The sequence below is a fragment of the Alligator sinensis genome, unplaced genomic scaffold (assembly GCF_000455745.1).
Source record: "Alligator sinensis unplaced genomic scaffold, ASM45574v1 scaffold499_1, whole genome shotgun sequence".
Lineage (NCBI taxonomy): Eukaryota > Metazoa > Chordata > Crocodylia > Alligatoridae > Alligator > Alligator sinensis.
Window position 1 is genome coordinate 1,146,278 of NW_005841864.1, and position 19,459 is coordinate 1,165,736.

Here is a 19,459-nt window from a genome sequence, read left to right on the forward strand (position 1 = left end):
AATGAATTTTGAAACCCAGGGGACCACCCCATCCTTTACATCCCCAAGATTCAGATTCAAATTATGCTCCTGAACCTGCCCTATATTTCTTATTGCACCAAATGGACTAATCAGATTCTAAACAGATTCTGTTTTCCTTCTCCAATACCAAAAGGAGATGCTGGAATTATATGGTAAAACCAAGGTCCTGTTCATTATTTTGTTCCTCATTTAGGGCCAGATTCTGCTATCCTATTTTGACGAGGTCCCTTTCAGCCCTCAACTGCTGCGCATAGTTTCTTCCCAGTAGCTCAGTACTTAAAACTGGTTGTAAAAGCATGGATTTAAAAAAAAGGGAGGTCTATTGTGGAAAGACAAGCTTCTGGTACTAAAATGTTAATCTTCTTATGACTGAATCAGATTCTTCTGACATTACTATTAATAAATAGTTGAAATGGAGTTGATGTAGCTCTGATGGAATTACTGGGACAACTAAGGTGGGGAAGACTTTTGGCTTGGTTTTGGAAAGAAAATGCAAAGCATTGAAGATTTGTATTCTGGTGTTGTATCAGTTGTACTAAAAAAATGTCAATACTTGTGGACAAGCCCCACTTATAGGGTATATCCAGATATTTGGGGAGGTTAGGAGGAGGTTAAATTGAGTTAAAAATGGCCACCCAAATTAGGGTGAGTCAGGATGGGGGGCTAGTAGGGGAGAATTTGGGGGACAAATGGTAGTCCATGGGGGGACTTGGGTAATCAGGGGGTCCAGCAGGGGTTCAGGGACCAAGTGGGGTTTGTGGGGAGGCTTGGGAAGATTGCAGGGGCATTCGGCAGGATTGAAGAGGTTTTCCAAACCCACTAAACCCCCGACTGATTTCCTGAGCCCACCCTGATGCCACCAACCTGCCTCTAATCCAGCAAACCTCTCCTGGGACAGGTTTTACCAGTCGTCACAAGTCCTGGAAGCCTGACTAAAGCAAGTCAGAGTTGGGGGAGGGGTGTACAGATTGAGGGGCTTTTTCTGCCCAAGACCAGGAGCCCCCCCCTCTTCCCCCCACCACATGAACAACCCCTTCCCCAGCAAAGCAACCACCCACTCCTTCCCCAAGCCCAACTTACTTCCTCAGATCCTAGCACTGGCAAATGCGATAAAACTACTGCTGGGAGCAGCTTGCAGGATGTGGGGTTTGAGAGACTGAGATGGCTGGCTGGTCTGCAAGGCGGAACATTGCAAACCAGCTAGCCCTCTATCTAGGTGTGGTGCAAGAGGTCCGGGGGCTAAAAATAGCCCAGTGCCAGGAGGGGTAGAAAAAGCACAGCCCCAGGGCTGGACCAATGACTGAGCTTTCCCAGCCCCAGGGCTGCTCTGGTAACTGTACAGAAGTTCACGTGGATCCTGAACTTTAATTCAGTCAGACCTGATCTGATTTAGATGACCTCTGAGAGAGAGTTAAATTAGATTAATAGATTCATAGATATTAGGGTCGGAAGGGACCTCAGCAGATCACTGAGTCCCATCCCCTGCCCCAGGCAGGAAAGAGCGCTGGGGTCAGATGACCCTAACCAGGTGCTTGTACAGTCTCCTCTTAAAGACCCCCAAGGTAGGGGAGAACACCAACTCCCTTGGAAGCCCATTCCAAATTCTGGTGACCCTTACCATAAAGAAGTTCTTCCTGATGTCTAAGCTGAATCTGGTCAGTGTCAGTTTGTGGCTGTTATTTCTAGTTACTCCAAAGGGTGCCCTGGTAAACAGAGCATCTCCTATCTCTTGCTGTCCCCCCTGATGACTTTGTAGACAGACAGATTGGGGGGACACACACACATATTTTTAAATCCATCTAACCTTCTTGTACTCCTGTATAGTTCACACTTAGATAGACTTAACTAGGGATCTAAGTATGAAGTCCGCGTCTGGACAAACTGAAGTAGATTGGTGGCCATTTTTTTTTACATGATGTAATCTCCTCCTAACCTCCCTGAATGTCTGTACCTAGCCACAGTGTAATAGGAACACCATTTATATTAAATTATGATTAAAAAGAGGAATCCATAATGTTTAAGGATACATAAATATCGTACACACTCAAATATAAAAGACACCAAGAAATAAGGGGTGAGTACACTGATTTTATGGTAAACTATGTAGATAAATCTGGCAATGTTTATTATATTTTATTTATTTTGCAAAACTAAATGCTTCTACAAAAATACTTTGGGTTCTGGAGTAAATTTACCTAGGATCAGAATCAGACAATGTATGCATTCTGCAGGGTTTTTTTTCTTTATATCAAGTCAACAAAGTTTTTCACTTTATCAGCTGCTTGAAGGGTTTCCATCTTTATGCTCATTTCAACCATAAAATTTCTTTCTAAACTAACTGTAAAGTGTCAGTAGACTTAGGCCCTAGCATGAGTGAATTTATCCTGTGAACGTAATAAGCAGTTACATTTAGAGATCCCTTTATTTGCTAATAGATGCTGTGTAAGTTTTCACCTATTAAGAATATAGCTTAGTGCCTTATTGAAAAGTCACCGAGGCAACTAAATCCCAATGTTATGAAAATGTTTAACAATGAAACTATCAACCATAAGTACTGCTATAGTAAGGAGGGCTGCAGCTTAGTTTTTTGGTTTGGCTGGCACATCAGATGCGACAATTTTAGAATTTTTGTAGGATTTGCTTCTACATTATCATAAGACCTCTTAATAAGGTTGTAAACCCCTTAAAAACAACATATAGCCAATCATGATGTAAATATAACATTCGTAAGAAGAAATACAACCTTATAAAAGCTTAAGTGTCTACACTTGGAAGGAGTCCACTGCTTTGGTCCAAATGTCACCTAAAGCTTTCCTTTCTAGGTACTGTATGCCTTTATATTTATGCTACCTCAAGTGATGCTAGTTAATGTGCCTAAGGAACTTTACTGGCAAAGCCAATAGCCACCTATGGATTTTCAGGAGCCTAAGGAGTTAGTTGGGAATTTTGTGGATCAAGTTTCTGGACTTAGGCACTTAAATTCCTCCTAAGATTTTTGTGGATCTGACCATCAGTCTGTCAGTCTATCCTTCTAAAGCAGGTCAGCTTTGTATAAATCAAACTTGGCCAGAGAAAGACTGAGTATATTCTACAGCATTTATACTTAACTTGAGGCATGAACTCAAGTTCTTCCTCTGCCACAAAGCAGAAACAGGATTTCCCAGACCCCAGCTGATGGAAATATTGATCCTTACAAAGCTTGAGTTTCTTTCATTCCACCTTGGACACCTGAAAACCTTCCTGACAAATCTGGGTCAAAATGTTTATGTGACAAATTTTATTTTGATGAATCTATACTTTCCAACAGAAAAAAAAAGTCAGAATCAGTTATAATGGAGGGAACTCGGCAACTAGAAAACAACATTTTGCCAGGATCAAAGCCTCTCAGAGCAACAAAAACTAAAGAATTAGGCCCCAATCCAAAATACCACTTAAGCATGTGAGTAGTATCATTTAAGTTCTTTCCTAGATTATGATTTTACATTATCTCAAATATAATTTCACCTGGTCGAAATAAAATATTTCTAATATATTCAAAATAGGATGATCGTCCTTTCCACAATAAATTTAACTCACCTAGCTGATGTAAAAGCCCAGTTTTAAGTTCCGCTGAAGTAACTGACTATTGTGAAAGCAGGACCAGAACAGCAGTCTACACCTAATTTCCAGTGCTATTGGTGAGCATGGGTAGCATCGTGTTGTGATATTAAGTGGTAAGTTTCTAGTCTTTGATCATACTGACAGTTGTTTATGGAAATGATAAGTTTAAAAGCTCTTAATTTAGCTACTCTAAGACACCCACTTGGAAAAGCAGCTGTTGTTAGAGTTCAGTCCCAAGGGGGATGTAGTGACAGATTACAGGCTCATTTTGGCATTCATTGACACCCCTGGGAGTTGCTTCTTTGCCTTTAATGAAGTATGATAGAACCATCTGTACACCTAAACATCACTGCCATTGAAAGTAAATTACTGTCAAGGAAGATAGAGATATCTGGGCTGCAAATAACAGAAATTAAATTGCTCTTGAAGCAATGGTGTATTTAAAAATTAATGTGTTTTATAATTGTTTCACATACATAAAAGGAACTGTATATTAAACTGCATTTTGTGCAAAGGCCAAGTTGTTTCGCTAAAGATTAAGGTACTATCAACTGCCTAGACAAAATTAAATTGTTTATATATGTATAAAACAAGAGTGGATCTTATATTAGCAAAATAAGACAAACTCAGAAGATTTCAGTGCTTGGGTACCTGCTGCAAAGTTTTACTTTCATTATATTTTTCACAGTGATTCATTGCAAGGATTGAGATGATACTGAGGTTCCTACAAGTTTGTACTGGTACAGACATTTGATGTTGCCCAGCCTACAAAGTTTGTGTTCACCTGTTTAAATAGCTAAGTGCTACGGTGCAAAACATGTTCATTTTATACAAAACTAAGAATAAAACTTTTTTGGGGGGGGGGGGTCTGAGAGAGAATAGATAAATATTGTAAGTATTTACACTGGTACAGTCAGCAAATTTCAGTTATTTCTAGTTGTATTTTTATTTTGTGTTTCATTTGTACAAATAAGAGGATAGGATACATTTAAATTAACATTGTAAACTCACCTGATTCTGCCCCTTGGGCGCTCAGATTGCTCTGACATAAAGCTTGTGCTGCTGAGGCGTGAGGCACTGCTGGTACGGGAAATGGCTGACACATCACTGACATCACTATCTGATGATTTGGCAGAGATGTTATCACAACTTCTGTACTGATCTGTTTGTATATTATACTAAAGATTAAAAAAAGAAAGCATGAGGATTCTTATCAAATAATAATGTGCACCAAGTCAACAAATCATTGATTGTGACAATTCTTGTGAACTCCTACACTATCCAGAAAAGTTGCAATATTCTTAGGAAACTACATATAGTTAAAATAATATCAAGGAACATGAAAATACTAGAGTTTACTTCAAGTACCCCTATGATATTTGGTGCTGACAGGAAAAACTAATGGGATGCATGGAACTTTAGAATTTTAATGTATTTGCTATTGTGTGCACTAAACTGTGATTTTATATAAATAAAATATTTTATTTACTTCTGGACATTTCTGTGGTTCTGTTGTAAAAGTAAGAGGATAGGATACATTTAAATTCACATTGAAAACTAACTTGATAAAAATATTGTATCACAATAAATAAAATCTTATTATAATAAACAAATATTTTATTACAATATTTTTATTAAAATAAAAATATTTTTATTTACTTCTAGAAGTTTCTGTGGTTTGTGTAAACCTATTTGGAGCCTTTGTGAAGCTTCTGTATTTTTTAAAGTTTAGTAATAGGGACACAACAAAAGAGGACCATGGCCAGACAAATCTATCCTTGCTACTAATTATTAAGTGGCAAATGACTTGAAATTTGAATCCTAGACTGTACCATGATAAACTATAATTTAATATAAAGAAATCCAACAACTAACCACAGTAACTTAAATACAAAAAATTAAGTCATTTTGCAGTCTGGTTAACTTTTTCAATTTGATTAGTATGAGAAGATACAGGGAAGAAAGAAAACAGATCATCTAGAATAATTCAGAAGAAATTGTAAAGGAATAATAACAAGTTGAAGCCTCATTTATGTTCTGATTCTGAGGTTCTCTGTTATTCCATTTAATTTCTGTTAAAAAAAATCACCCTCTTTTGTCATCTTGTGTTATGGGAAACTAGTGAAGAGATTTCAATCCATCAAATCCCTTTTCTGATTTCCATTCTGGAGTTCCTGTTTTGCAAAAGCAAGGTTTATTTCCCACCCCCACCCCTTTTTTTATAAACTACAACAGGACCTTTCACAAGTTTTTATTTAAGTTTGTAAATCCGATCTGTTGGGATCAGATCACTTGAAATTTGTGATAGAAAATCACCTTGCATTTATGAGTCAATTCATTTTTGCCAGTCAGCATCTACAGGTACCTCCTAGTTCCTGTATTTAGATAGTAAGCGATGATAATAAGTTATGAATGGTACCTGTCTATCAGGGTTGTCATTGGCTCATACACCAATTACAGTTTCTGCTCTGTACTTGTAAGGAAGGAGAAAAAGAAATTGGAGATACTACATAAAATACCAAAATATGGGAAATAATTTTCCCCTCATCTGTGCTAACCACACAACCTCTGCTGGCAGGAAATGTATGGAAAAACATATAATGGTTGGTTTCCTGTTACTCCCTTGACAGAAGGAAGTTTATTAAATGATATTTGACTCATCCTTAAATACTTTATAATGCTTTCTCATAATTAGACTATGCAATTATTCCAGTAACCATCAGGGTGAGTCCAATTCACCAACACACTGGGTGGTGCAACTCCTTAAGTTATCAACAGAAGTTGCAGGTCTTCAGTACCAAGATCAACCCTTACGTACTAAAATCCTTATTTTCTTGATGTAGTTCCTGAAGGAAGTGATTTAATTGCTGCCAGTGTAAGTGAATTTCTTTCACTAGTTCCATATAAAGTTCTGAGGTTTCTATTCCCAGTAAGCTGTGATTATATGTTAGTGGCCATATCTACATGAGATGCTGATTCTGCAGTTGTTAATGAACAGTCATTTAGTACGTGCATAACCAAGTACTAAATGACTGCACGGTAACTGGTGTTACTGCACAGTAGTGTCTCAGCACAATTGCCTAGTGATGCTTACTGAGCAGTAGCGCATTACTACTGTGCATGAGCTCATTACTACTAAACTTTATCAGGAGGGGGGCCTCAGCATATCATATCTGACTTTTATATGACTAGTTTTGTTTGAAGGTGTAGGGGAAAAAGTAAAGAGATATTTGATCTCAGTCGCACATTAACAGCATCAGATGCACTGTATCTAAAAGTTTTAACTCTATGCACTGTTAAAGCTCTTAAAAGCTTTAATGTAATGAACATGAGAATCAAATCATCACCAGATTCATAAAAGCGTGTAAAATACAATATTGCTAGAGACAGAAATCTTATAGATAAAAAACAGCCTACTTAAATAATTACACAATTTTCAAGACCAGATCACAAGATGTGTCCATCTGTTATGCCCCCTCAGTAAACAAGTAGATCTATTCTTGATGTAGTATTCTAATGGGACAATTTTTAAAACAATGTATATTTGTTTTATAAAAATGAATATATCTTTAAAGGTTATTTATAAATATCATGGGGAGAGGCACACTGCACTCAGAGCAGTGAAAGGTAATCAGATCAAAATTATAAACTCACTGGAACTCGGCACAGGGCTAGAGGTTATCCATGATTCAGCAAACTTCATCCCATCTCTGAAAACTTGGTGAACACGAGCTGAAGAACATACAGCTGAGAGACTGTCAGACCTTACTCCCTGAAGCCATGCTTGTCCTCCATTAACCCTAATACCTTTCAAGGAGCTATCTTTCGCTGCATGCTTTGAGAACAGATGGGACATAGGACACAGAGAAAAGGAGGGGTGAGAAGCTGAAAGTCTGAGGTGATGAACTTCCTAATGAATGTCCACAGACTGCTTACTTTCAGATCCTGGACAGCAGACATCAGGATTCTGATCGCAAACCCTCTCTGCTGATGAGGCAAACCCTGTAAGGGTTCATAACAACTCATGCATGAACCCAGGAAAAGCTATATATTAAAACATAGGATTGGAAGGGACCTCTAAGATCCTCAAGTGTCCCTCCTGATATTACAGGTAGCAAATCATATACATTTATAAATTTATACCAATTTTCTGGAAATGTCTATCTGTGATGGTCACTCAGAAGGGTGTTGGCTGTTTGTCTGAGTGGGAGAGAAAGGATCCTGAAAAAGTCCTGGGTTGGTAGAGGTGAATTTTCTACTCCATTCTGCAGTAAAACAGGTCTCAAGGGTCTGAGAGGAACAGTGACTTGAGCCTCAAATATCAGACTGACAGCTCCAGATAGGGATTTAAGTTTCAGCATGGGCTCAATTTAATAAAGTAAGTCCCATGTAGGATTTGAGAATTCCAGTATTTAAGCTCTTTACAGACCTTCAAAATCTAACAAGAACTCACTACAACATACTCTTTCTGAGTGACTAAGTTTTACTTATAACTCTAACCTACAAACAGAGATAAAGTGAAACTGTGCTTATATACTTATTGCACTCTTCACTTTGCAGCGGCTAAAGCAGACTTTTAAATAAGACCACTACTTGCAGTATCCCAGATAGCAAAATAAAACTCTCTGGAAGTGGAACATGGAGGCATACTACTTTCTAACAGCTCTATTTCCCTGTTTTCAATCTTCTGCAATAATATTAATTAATTAGATGGTTTTAAATTTTCCTCCCACCCAGCTCATATCTACAGATCTTATTGCATAAAGTGTGGGCATTCTCATCTCTCAGTAGGTAAAAAATTGGACAGATACCCAGAGGCTCAAAAATTGACAGACAACCCGTTCTGACCTCACTTACAAACTTTATTCTCACTAATATCGCTAGCCAATTTACCATAGAATGCAATGGGGTCTACCTAAAAAGTATGGAGTCATTTCCCCTTGATTTCAACAACACTAGACCCAACCTGCAAGAGAAACCTTGGCCTGATTTACATGCATGTGTTGACTTCACCTTTACATATTTGTTTAAGCCAAAGCAGATTATCCCACAGATAAAGTTATGAAAACATTTTGTTCAGAATAGAAAAGTGAAGCCTTGCTCTGCTCCAAGGTTGCAGACACCACATACTTATGACTGCAAGTGGATAAACTGTTCCATCAGCCCCTTATAACCGCTCATCCTACCTTTTATTCAAAGCAGTTTACCCAACCCAGAAGGGACACAGCTGTTCCTCTTTATTTAATCATGACTTCTCTGGAAAAGATGAAGAGGATATGAAAGGTCTGTTGGTGGTCTTTCCCAAAGTAGTTGAAGTGTGAGAGTGGATCCCTGAAACTGAAACTTTGTATTTCTGCTCAATTGGCAGATTTGTCTCTTCTGCAGACTGATGGACCTTGGGGATCTCCATTCCATCACTAAGGAGCCACCACTCACTAGTACAGTTATTTTTCTCTCTCTCTTGGCTTTGCATGCAGATGATAGTCTCTTTTTCTCCTGGTGCCCAGATAAGTGTAGCTCCTGGCCTAATCTCTCCACCCCCAAAAGGTCTGAATGGGGCATCTTCCATCAGGGTTCAGTATACTATTCTAACAAAAAGCTTATTAAGCAAAGGTCTTTCCTTGACAAAGCTAGCTGAAGAAACCCAAAAACTTTTTCCTTTGCATCTCTTCCTCTCGTTTCAAGGCTAGGGACAGGAACCCGCTTGGCTCTAGATCCACAAAAGGTACTAAAAATAGCCTTATTCTCATGTTGGGCATCTAAATTCAAAATTGTGATACTTAAAATCCCCATCTCACCTGTAAGGTACTGGAGTTCCCTAGATGCCTTAGGTCCCAGATACCTGCTGCCTTCAGGTCTGCTTCTGGCTTGTCTAATAGGGCTGAGGAGGTAAGTGCTCAGCACATGCATAGGCCTTGTTAGGATACATCAGCCAATTGTCACCATGACCTGAAGGTCTTGATTTCATGAGTTTTCTCAGAGCATGCCTAAAAGATGAGGCTATGCACAAGTGCAACTTCTGCCACAGAAGGATGTGCTATGCCCTTTATTAAAAACCTCACTTGTTCTCAACCTGAAGGGAGATGAACTCACATCTCCTACCTCCCAGAACATTGTCCTAACCTGCATCAGATAGGCTAATTTAGAGTGGCCTGGCCTCTTATCTTTGTTGGTAAAATTATTCTATTCTACCTGGAAGGTTTGTTGGGCCAAGAGAAGGATAAAAATGAAAGGCAAGTATGACTCTAGTTAGCTTAGTTGTTAGGGCATTCAACTGGGCAAATGAACCCTAGATTCTGCTCCTGCGTCTGTGACTGTGTATGTTATCCAATGAATGCTTAATATACTAAACATTGACTGGAACACAGATTAAAATCCAGATTTTTCCCCATCAGAGAGAGAAATAATGTCACAGAGATCCATGTAATAGTTAATATTTGTATTACTGTAGCACCTAGAGGCCCCAGGCAGGAATCAAAGGGTTCCACTGTGAAATTTTCTCTTCAGAAGTCTCCCAGTCTTTGTAAGCACTACATATTTATCCTTACCCAAGAGCACATTTTTTTAAGACAGACACAAAAAGTATAATGAACTACTTCCTAGTTAGCAGTTTGTACCTGCGATAAATATGTAGCATTTTAGACACATTTTTATGTTTCCTTAAAAGGATATGGGATTTCTTTTTTCAACAGAAATCCAGTGGAGCTTTTTATCCCTCTAGGATTCTGATGCTCTTCCAGCTGGCTCTGAGGACTTTGGAGCTATTTTTTTAATTTATGTAATTTATTTTCCTATCACATATGGCCACAGAAACAAAAATAAGTATTAAAGAATTATAGTTACAAAACTTGTAAAGCAGAACAATATGCACAATTACTTTTCTCTTAGACACACATCTAGAAAGGAGAAACTTCATATATTACTTTTTGGTGCTTTCATTCTACTGGTCATCCCATCAGGAGAACTGTTGTTCTGGTAGCTGTTCCGATAGCAACTTTATAGGAGTTCTACTTGTATCATTATTAATAACCAGTATGTAAAGTTTATGACCTTTTTTCTGTAACAGGATTACTTACAGCTTGTTTCTGAACTACAAAGACTTTTTACAGTCTCTTGCAGTACAACTATCCCAACTATAAACACTTCTACTACAGTTATTCTGTTTAACCTACTACCTATGAAGTCTCTTCCTCCTCCGCATGTCAAATAAAAGGAGAAAAAGGGAATGCAATGAACAGCAGACATGCTAAAGTAAACTGAAATGATTCAGACAAACTGAAATAATGTTTTTTGTGGATTTTGTTCCAGTTCATTAATGACTTTTAGGGCACTCACCTAAAAAGGTAGAGACACGTTCAAGTTTCTGCTCCAATGAACATTTAATATAAAACAATGAATATTTATGGGACCGGGGAATGGAGTCTAGGTCTTCCCCCCAATATTGAATACGTAAAGGACTGGTCCACTGGATGAAAGATGGCCCAGTTTTTTTAAAGACAAGACTGATCCCCATCTCAGTGTTTTTGGGGAAAAAAGGCATAGGCATACTAAATATTAAGAGAGAGTTCAGGACTGTGAATCCCAAGTGACTCCCCTTAGTTCCGTGTAAGGTACCTACGGGCAATTATACACTTGCTCCGGGTGTGAGGGGTGGGGCTCTATAATTAAAGCGGCTCTAAGGGCCACTCTAACTAAAGGACCTGAAACATCATGTGTATCGTCATCCTTACACTGAAAACTGGCAGCAGGAGTGCTTTAACTAAAGTTCATTGAACAAGCTTTAGTTAAAGTGCCTCTGGCACCATTTTTCATTGTGGGGATGCTGATATACATGACACTGGAGTCTGCTGGAGCATGGCAATTACCATGTTCCAGCAGACTTGATTAATTGAGTCTGCTCCAACACACTGTAATTGTAATTACAGCACGTCAGAGCAGCCTGGCTGCACATGTATAGGCACCCTAAGTCCACTAGAATTTGAGATTCATGAAGGTAGGATTCTCTTCTCAGTCTTTCCTGTTGGCTCCCTGCTCCTGTTGTCTTCTGTGCAAATAATGTAGGCAGCTAAATGTTTTCATGCATTGCATACAAAGCCAAAGTTCCTATCTTAAGTGGTGTTCATTTCACAATGTGTCTAATGCAACATCTGCTTCCCTTTTGTGAATGTGACTCTAAGTGGCTTTAGCTAGGTGTCATGTGACAACTTTGTGCTGGAACACAGAAGGTTACTGCTTTAACCACTGCTTCTCCTTGAAGGTTTGAATTCTAAACCAAACCTACATAGGCTAAGCCTAAACTAATTCCTCTATTACACTACATCTCTCCCCAGGTCTGAAAAAGGCAAGTTGTGTAGCTTTTCTACAGATCATGATATAACTTGTGGTTCCAATGAAAAATGAGTTTGATTTAAAAAATACTTTCAAAACATTCAAAGGATTAATTGAAACATTCAAAGTATTAACTGAATTAGTAGTGTACCTAAACATAAAGTGAAGCTATTTTAAGTAGCTACAGTAAACTTTTCATTAGTGGCTATCTTGAATAAACTCCTCTAAAAATGTGTTGCGTTTTGTTTGGATTCCACGAACAGCTTCAGCAATCGTCCATCTGTTCTATGTACTGTATTTGTGAGAAAAAAACATATTGAGCTCCTGAATCACGTTGTTTTCTCACTTTCACCTCTGTAAATCTGAAATTCTACTAATTCTACTATTAGAGGAGCTATGGTTCTCTTAGACATAACAAACATAAGTACATTACCATGGTTCTGGGCAAAAGAGCCTTGCTGATGCATTGGAAGAGAAGGAAGAAATGATTTATTTAATATTCCTTTTCTAGACAGTTGCTTTTTCATCAAATTGAAGAAAGATTTTCTCTGCCTTTTCTTTAACCCTTTTATGTGAATTATAGAGTTTAGTGAAGACACTACGGATCTAAAACAGCATCCTTGTGACTGCCAAAACAACTTGAAACTCAGAGTAAAGGAATCAGTCACAGCAAACTTAGGATAGATATTTGCATTCACAGTTTGCTAACTGACAAATAACCTGGTAGTGATGCGAATGACTGCATGCTGATTAACATACAGTATGTATAAGATATAACCATATGGTGACTGTGAAAGAGAAACTAAGAACCCAAGTGGAGGGCAGAGGTACTAGGACCCTAGGCAAACACAGAATTGGAGGCGCCCTCCCCCCATGGGAGCTGGGCTGCTGTGTCACCTCAACAAATTGTCTTTTCCAGTTAAAATGAGCGCAAGTCAAATGTCCAGATCTTCTCTTTGCTGCATGATATGGCATTCTTTAAAATATTTTAAGAAAAAGGCTAAGTATGACTTTCTCCTATTTGAATTAATGCTAGCTAGCCTTAAATTAAGCTCTATTATATCCACTGATATGAAGTGGATATAACATTTTTCATTACATCTGGAATTAAAATTGTCTAGCTGACACCTTCTTGTTCATCTCATAACAATTACTGTGAGGGAGAGTCTGTAGCAAGAGCAGTTAATCTGATTTCTGTATCAATTCAGTATATCAAATTATATCAGTTTAAGGTAATTACTTCACTCAAGACTGTGTACATAGTTAAAATGATGGGACTGTAACTTCTTTGTAGGGCTTAAGCATAATGGGATGTATTACACTATACTGTCTGTAAAATAATTACCTTTATAGGTTTAAAATGATTATTTTACCAGAACAAAAAACACGATAGTGATGAGGACTAAATATAACTGAAGTGAAAAACAAACAAACAATGGGTCACAATGAAAAATGTCACTTCACATATCTCATGTGAGTGTATAATATGATCATCAACTTGAATGTTATGGCGGTTATTAACATAATGGAAAATTTATTAGCTATTAAAGGTGGTTTGGATTTCAACTTCAATACGGTATTCATTCTATGTTCAACTGTATTCTCTTGAAAAGCACTTTTTTTGTAAAGATGCTGAATTTCAGAATAGTAACCCCATTTTTTCTACAGACAGATGCAATGCTATTTTGAAGATGTGATCATTTAAATTACAAAATCCTTTTGCAGTAACAGAGCTGCATTAAAATTCTTTTACATCAGTATCTAAATGCTTAGGGTTCAATTATGATCTCAGTTCTATATATAATACTAGAAAATCCTATGCATTTGAATGGCTGGTCAAAAATGTAACCAGAACATTTTTAGGGATTGATGTCCCCATCAAGTGTTTTACTGTATATTAGAAATACATGCCTATCATGCTTGGCTGCATGGTAGCATTCCGCAAACTGAGTGTTGTTGAAGCTACATCCCAGGTTTAAAAGGGAAATTTCTGATAACAAACTTCTCTCTACTTTAATTATGCTAAGACCTAGACCAATTTTCTTAAGACCTAAAATTAGGTTCCTAAAGTTATATTTATCAACTAGTGAGTGGTCTAATTTTCAAAATGTTGAGGCTCCAGGAGCTCCCATTAACTTTAATTAGATGTTGCTGGGTTATCAGCAAATTTAAAAAATAGCCTGTTGAGACATTTATCTTGGAAGGATGAAGATCTGGCAGTCAGATGTCTATGCCTGTGTACATAGTTATAGCATCCCAGTGTTCTCAATTCTCTTGATTCTACTTAAGGCCCCGATTAGCTTAATGAGATTGAAACTCTGTACTTTCAATGCTCTTATTTTTGCTTTTTAAAAATAAGCATCTAGCCCACATAGTTTTGGGGAAAATCTTGAAAATGTGAACCCCAAAGGTTCAACAGCTAGAAAACAAATAAAAAGAATCTAAAATATATTTTTCTTTAAAATTTCAGTAATTTGAGGGCCTTATTTGTGATTTTTGAATGCTGGAAGCTGCTTTTTTGTTTTTAGAATACCCTTAGAAGTACTGACTGTGTACTTTCACCTTCATGCTGCCATCCTGTGGTGGCTGACAGTAAATATGCTATTGTTATGCAATGTTCTCAATGCCAGTGAATGAACAAAGTAGTTGGAATGCTTCTAGCATAGCAGCAGGGAAGTTGGCTTTGTCTTTGTCTTCTATTTACAATAGACACAATGCTCTATCTCTAAAAAAGGAAACATAAAAGCTCTCTCTAAGCACTCTCCCCCAGGACCTCCAGAAGCATTCTTTTTGCCTCAGTACTTCACAAGGCCAAATGCTTTAAACAATTATGTGCATATGGTACAGCTCTCTCTTCTCTATGGTAGGCTTGTAAAAGGCATAACGGAACTCTACAAGTCATTTCTGTATTCTGCCTAAAGGCCTATTCAAATGGCTATGGTATCTCATAGCGTTGTAAGGAAAAAATGCTGTATACTACCTTTATAAATGTAACAATTGTGTATTCGTTCACATAAACTTTATCTAGTGAAAAATGTACAGTTCTATTAGGACAAAAGATCAAAATTCAAACCAAATGATATTTGCTTTATAGTGAGAAACTAAAATCCCTTTGTATATTTTCAAAAAGGAGAGTATATCTATGGCAATACAAGCAGAAATGTTAGACTATGCATACATTCGCAAAAAGAGTTTTGAATAGTGCATATTCATTTTTAGTTTACTCCAACAAGTAAAATGGAATGTACTTTCAGATTCTGGGTCAAAGTGAAGTTGTTCAAAGATACTCTATCAAACTGTATAAACATTATGTTCTTGAGTTTTACACAATATTTTAAATAACCCTGGTACTCTTTCACCTTTTCAAACAAAATAGTGTTGTAATACTACTATCTTTACCTTAGTATATTGCTCACGCTCATGTTCTTGACTAGAACCAGACCCTGTTGTCTGATTATAACGGTGTACTTTCATTTTCATCTGTCTTGTTCGCTCCTCCACTACTAAGCTTGCTGTAAAAACACATAATGGAAGCCTGTTAAAAGTGGCGAAAAAGTGTTAAAGAAATAAATGGTTTAGCATCAATTTTTCATCTTTTTTCTACCTCAACAAAACAAAGAAATATACAAACAGTACAACAAGCAGGGTGTAAACACAAAACAGAGGCACACTGATGTTAAAAGAACTACTTGAGGTGCCTGGAATCTTCACCGGAAAATGAACAGATATCCCAATTGTCCACAAACTATCAGGCTAGTGCAGTGGATATGAAAAGAGCAAAAGACTAAAAGCTGGTAAGCTGATCTAGACACTCATTAAACCAGGTTAACACCACTTCCACTTGCTACACTGCCAAATTTTCATTCTGCAGGTCAGATCTGGAAGTGCATCTTCTAGACTGTAAGGCTGCAAAAAGACATGAAACCCCCCCCACAAAAAACATGCTTTACTAGAAGTGTTAGTTCAACCCAGCTCCACAGCGTCTGTATAGATCACATGCTTCAATCAGCTATTAGATAAAAGCACCAAAAAAGCCTCCACTGAAGCGCCAATCTATACAGATATTGGGCGAGCCGGGTCAAGCTAACAAGATGCCTCTTTTGGGCATGGGCTGGGCTCGGCATACAGGTGTGCCAAGTTCAGTTAAGTAAAGCGCAGTTTTTGGGGGGTTTATGACACGTTGGTAAGCAGCCTAAAAAGCTGTGTGGGCAAAAGTGATACTAGAAGACTTTGGGGATCATTCTTTTTCCTTGAAAGCAGTTAACACAATTAGTACCAATTATGTTTGCAGCGGCAGTGTAACTTAAAAAAAAAGAAAAGGACGATTTGAAAAGTCGTATATCTTGGGATAGTTTGTTTGTGAGACTAGACATTTATTCCCTTGCTGATTATTCAAAGTGGTGGTTTACATATAAGGATTCTCTATTAAAAGCATAAAATAAATTAACTATTAATAGGGGCAATGCATGCTTCCCATAAAGGATTAGATATTCTGCCATACTTGCTTGTATTAAGTAGCATTTTTTTTGCAAAGGCAATTCAAATGAATTTGACTTTTGGATTTGCTACTTTATTACATGAATATAAGGGCTACAACCAGGCTCTAATAATTTTCTACTGGCCACTATACTTAAAACAGTACACAGACAGATGTATTTGTAGCACTATGTATGTCCTTGTGGTGCTATAAAAAGTAGGTGTACAGATATGCACTGTACCTGTAGTGCTCCAAAAATGGCAAAAGCACCAAACAGGAACCTGTGTTTCTGTTTGAAACAGGAACCTCTCTGTAGTGCTATGATTTGTAGTACCACATGTAACATATGTACAGTTACATATAATGCTATGGGAGTCTATTACTCCCGCAGCATCCCACAGTGCTGCTCTCTCTACCCCTCCCAATCCCCAACTCTGGGTGAAGGGGAGAGGGGAGAGGAAGACTCCCCGTCACCTGGAGCTGCAGACTCCCTGACAGCTCATCAGGAGCACAGCTTGCAGGACTGGAGGCTGTAGCTCTGCTCACCACATTGCCATGGTGATGGCAGCATTGTCAGGGTGGTGGAGACCACTGCTTCCATTGTGGCAGGGCCTCAGAGCTGTAGGTATATGCATGTATGTATACTTATACAAAAATATTGTCTGCCTGCCTGCCACTGACATCCCTCTCTTCCCCACTTTCTTGACTGGGAAGAGAGGGATGTCAGTGATCAGCCTCACTGTTGAGCTCCCCCGAGTATGGGGATGGTGAGGAGAGGGTAGAGAAAAGGAAAGAAGCAGTCCTCTGTTGCTCCCTCTCCCCCTCCTGCTGCAAAAGGTTGCAACTTCAGCCAGGGGTCTGTGAAAGCATATACACCCTTCATAGTGCTATTTTCCTTAGCACTTGTACATTTGCACATTTATTAATAGCCTGAGACTTCTATTATGATTGCCAGTTTGCACAGGCTCATAATTTTCTGAAAAAAATCCTCCTGTTTATTTCAAATGTTCTTGCTTTGTTCAGACCAAGGTTTGAGGTTTCATTTACGAAAATCTGAACCAAGCCTTTCCCTCTGTTTCTGAGTCACGAATGGATTTACTTTACGATGTAAAAAAGTTAGGATTTATTCGAGGGTGTTATTTGATGAATTTCTTAAAAATGTCCAAAGTGAAAACTTTCTAGGTGGCTACTTCCAAGGTCAGTGAGAGGAAAAGATACTAGTTACAAGCAGCTCAAAATGAACATTCCAGTCTTGTGTGTGATTTGGGTTGCTGTTTCATTTTTTACTTCTTTACATGTCTACACTTTTTTTACTTTGAAACCACAGAAATATACAGAGAAATCAGTATGAAGATTTTATTGTACAAATACATGTCTACTGAATGTGGATGTTTCAAACATGTAATGTAGGTGCACTGGTTGAAAAAAAATCACTATATAAATGCAGTTTTGAAAATTAGAGGGTTTTCATGTTTTTCTCTCCTATGAAAATTAAATATAACCAATTACATTACTGTTTTGTTATTGGTACAATTTAAAAGGCTTGAAATGAAGACATAAAGTTAAGGTTGTCAGAAGAACTATTAATTTCCCACGTTACAAAGGACTCAAACTGGCAATTCCTACCACATAAGGCCCATTGAATGTTTTGGATTGCTAGTTATTTTGTGAAATGTGTACCTTAAATCAATGGGTCCAGCTCCACCAACAGATACGCAGGCACAGCTCCAATTGACTTCAATGGAAGTTGCATGGAGTTATCTGAGGGTAAAATTGAGCACTTTAGGTGAAATTTTTAAAGATGGTCTCTTGTTTCACATCTGCAATAACTTATAGGCAGATATGAAAGGATTAAGATGCATCACTTTCCTACTCTATTTTTAGTTGAAACTTGAATATCTTAATCCTACCGTATATGCCTGAATTAATAAACTGGAGGGAAATATGAGACCCCTTTAAAAATTTAGGCTAAGTATAGACATTCAGAAAGCCCCTGGCAGAAGAACTGTAACTACTGCACTTAAAGTGCTATAAGTTATAGCAGGAATTAACTGAAAATACATTTATTGCTCAGTGGACGAAAGGGCGGTCACTGCCTGCACTGGGCAAGACCAGCAGGTAGGAGGCTGTCCGGTATGCCTGCCAGAGCCAACCCCGGCCCTCCGCCAGCTGGCAACTGTCAGCAGTACCTGTGGGGGAGAGGGAGGGAAGCTTTCTGACTGGGTCCATGTGGAAAGAGGCTCCCTCCCTCACTCTGCCCCAACTTCTTGAAAGCTGCAGGCAGGAGCTGCGTTGCAGGGTTGCCCAGCTGGCTTTTAACCACTTTGGAAACTGAGCCTTGGCAGGGGGTTGGGAAGGGAGTACCTCCTTGCTGTGCAGACCTGGCCCTGCCCCTGCTCAAGAGCCCAGCCAGCAATCTTGGGGGGTGGGGGGGAAGAGAGGCTCGCAGCAGCCAGTTCCCAGTGCAGCAAAAAGCCAGCCAGGCAGCCCTGTGCTGCAGCTTCTAGATGCCATTGTCAGGAGGCTGAGGTGGGAACCCCCTGCTGTGTGAACCCAGCTTGGCCCACCCCCTCCCCTTGGCCCCTGACAGCAAGCTGGGGGCGGGACTTATGATGGGGGGGACTCCCTTCCCCACCTGCCCCACCCTCTTGACAGCTGCAGCCAGGAGCTGTAAAATGGGGCTGACTTGTCTGGCTTTCTGCTGGGCCTGGAACTCAGGCCAAGGGAGAAGGGAGCTCCCTCCTACTGTGAGGGCTCCCCCCAACAGCTTGCTGGCTGGGGTCTCAGAGGAGTGGGGTTGGCTGGGTCCCTGTGGCAGGGGGCTCCCTTACCCCCATCCCCAGCCAAGAGCTGCAGCACAGGGCTGCCTGACCAGCTTTTCCCTGCACCAAGAATTGGATCGGAGTGGGGGAGAGAATATAGAGCCTCCCTCTTTGCCACATGGACCCATCCCAGCCCCCCCAAGACCAGAGCACGCAAGCTTGCGGGGGGTGGGTGGTCTGCATGGCAGAAAGGTTACATTCTGTACCCCCC

At 39.1% G+C, this 19,459-nt stretch overlaps 1 protein-coding gene across 2 annotated transcripts in view; it reads right to left on the reverse strand.

Annotated features, from left to right (window-relative positions):
- Positions 1 to 19,459, reverse strand: part of RIMS1 (regulating synaptic membrane exocytosis 1) — a 368,530-nt gene that overhangs the window by 101,054 nt on the left and 248,017 nt on the right. Inside the window, exons 23-24 of one of the 2 annotated variants that reach the window (XM_025216953.1) lie at positions 15,349 to 15,461; positions 4,633 to 4,799 (exon numbers count right to left, since the gene is read on the reverse strand). In XM_025216953.1, the coding sequence (XP_025072738.1) occupies positions 4,633 to 4,799; positions 15,349 to 15,461 (280 nt within the window). Of the gene's footprint in view, positions 1 to 4,632; positions 4,800 to 8,807; positions 8,823 to 15,348; positions 15,462 to 19,459 lie in introns of those variants that run through there. The other variant, XM_025216958.1, reaches the window with a different exon arrangement.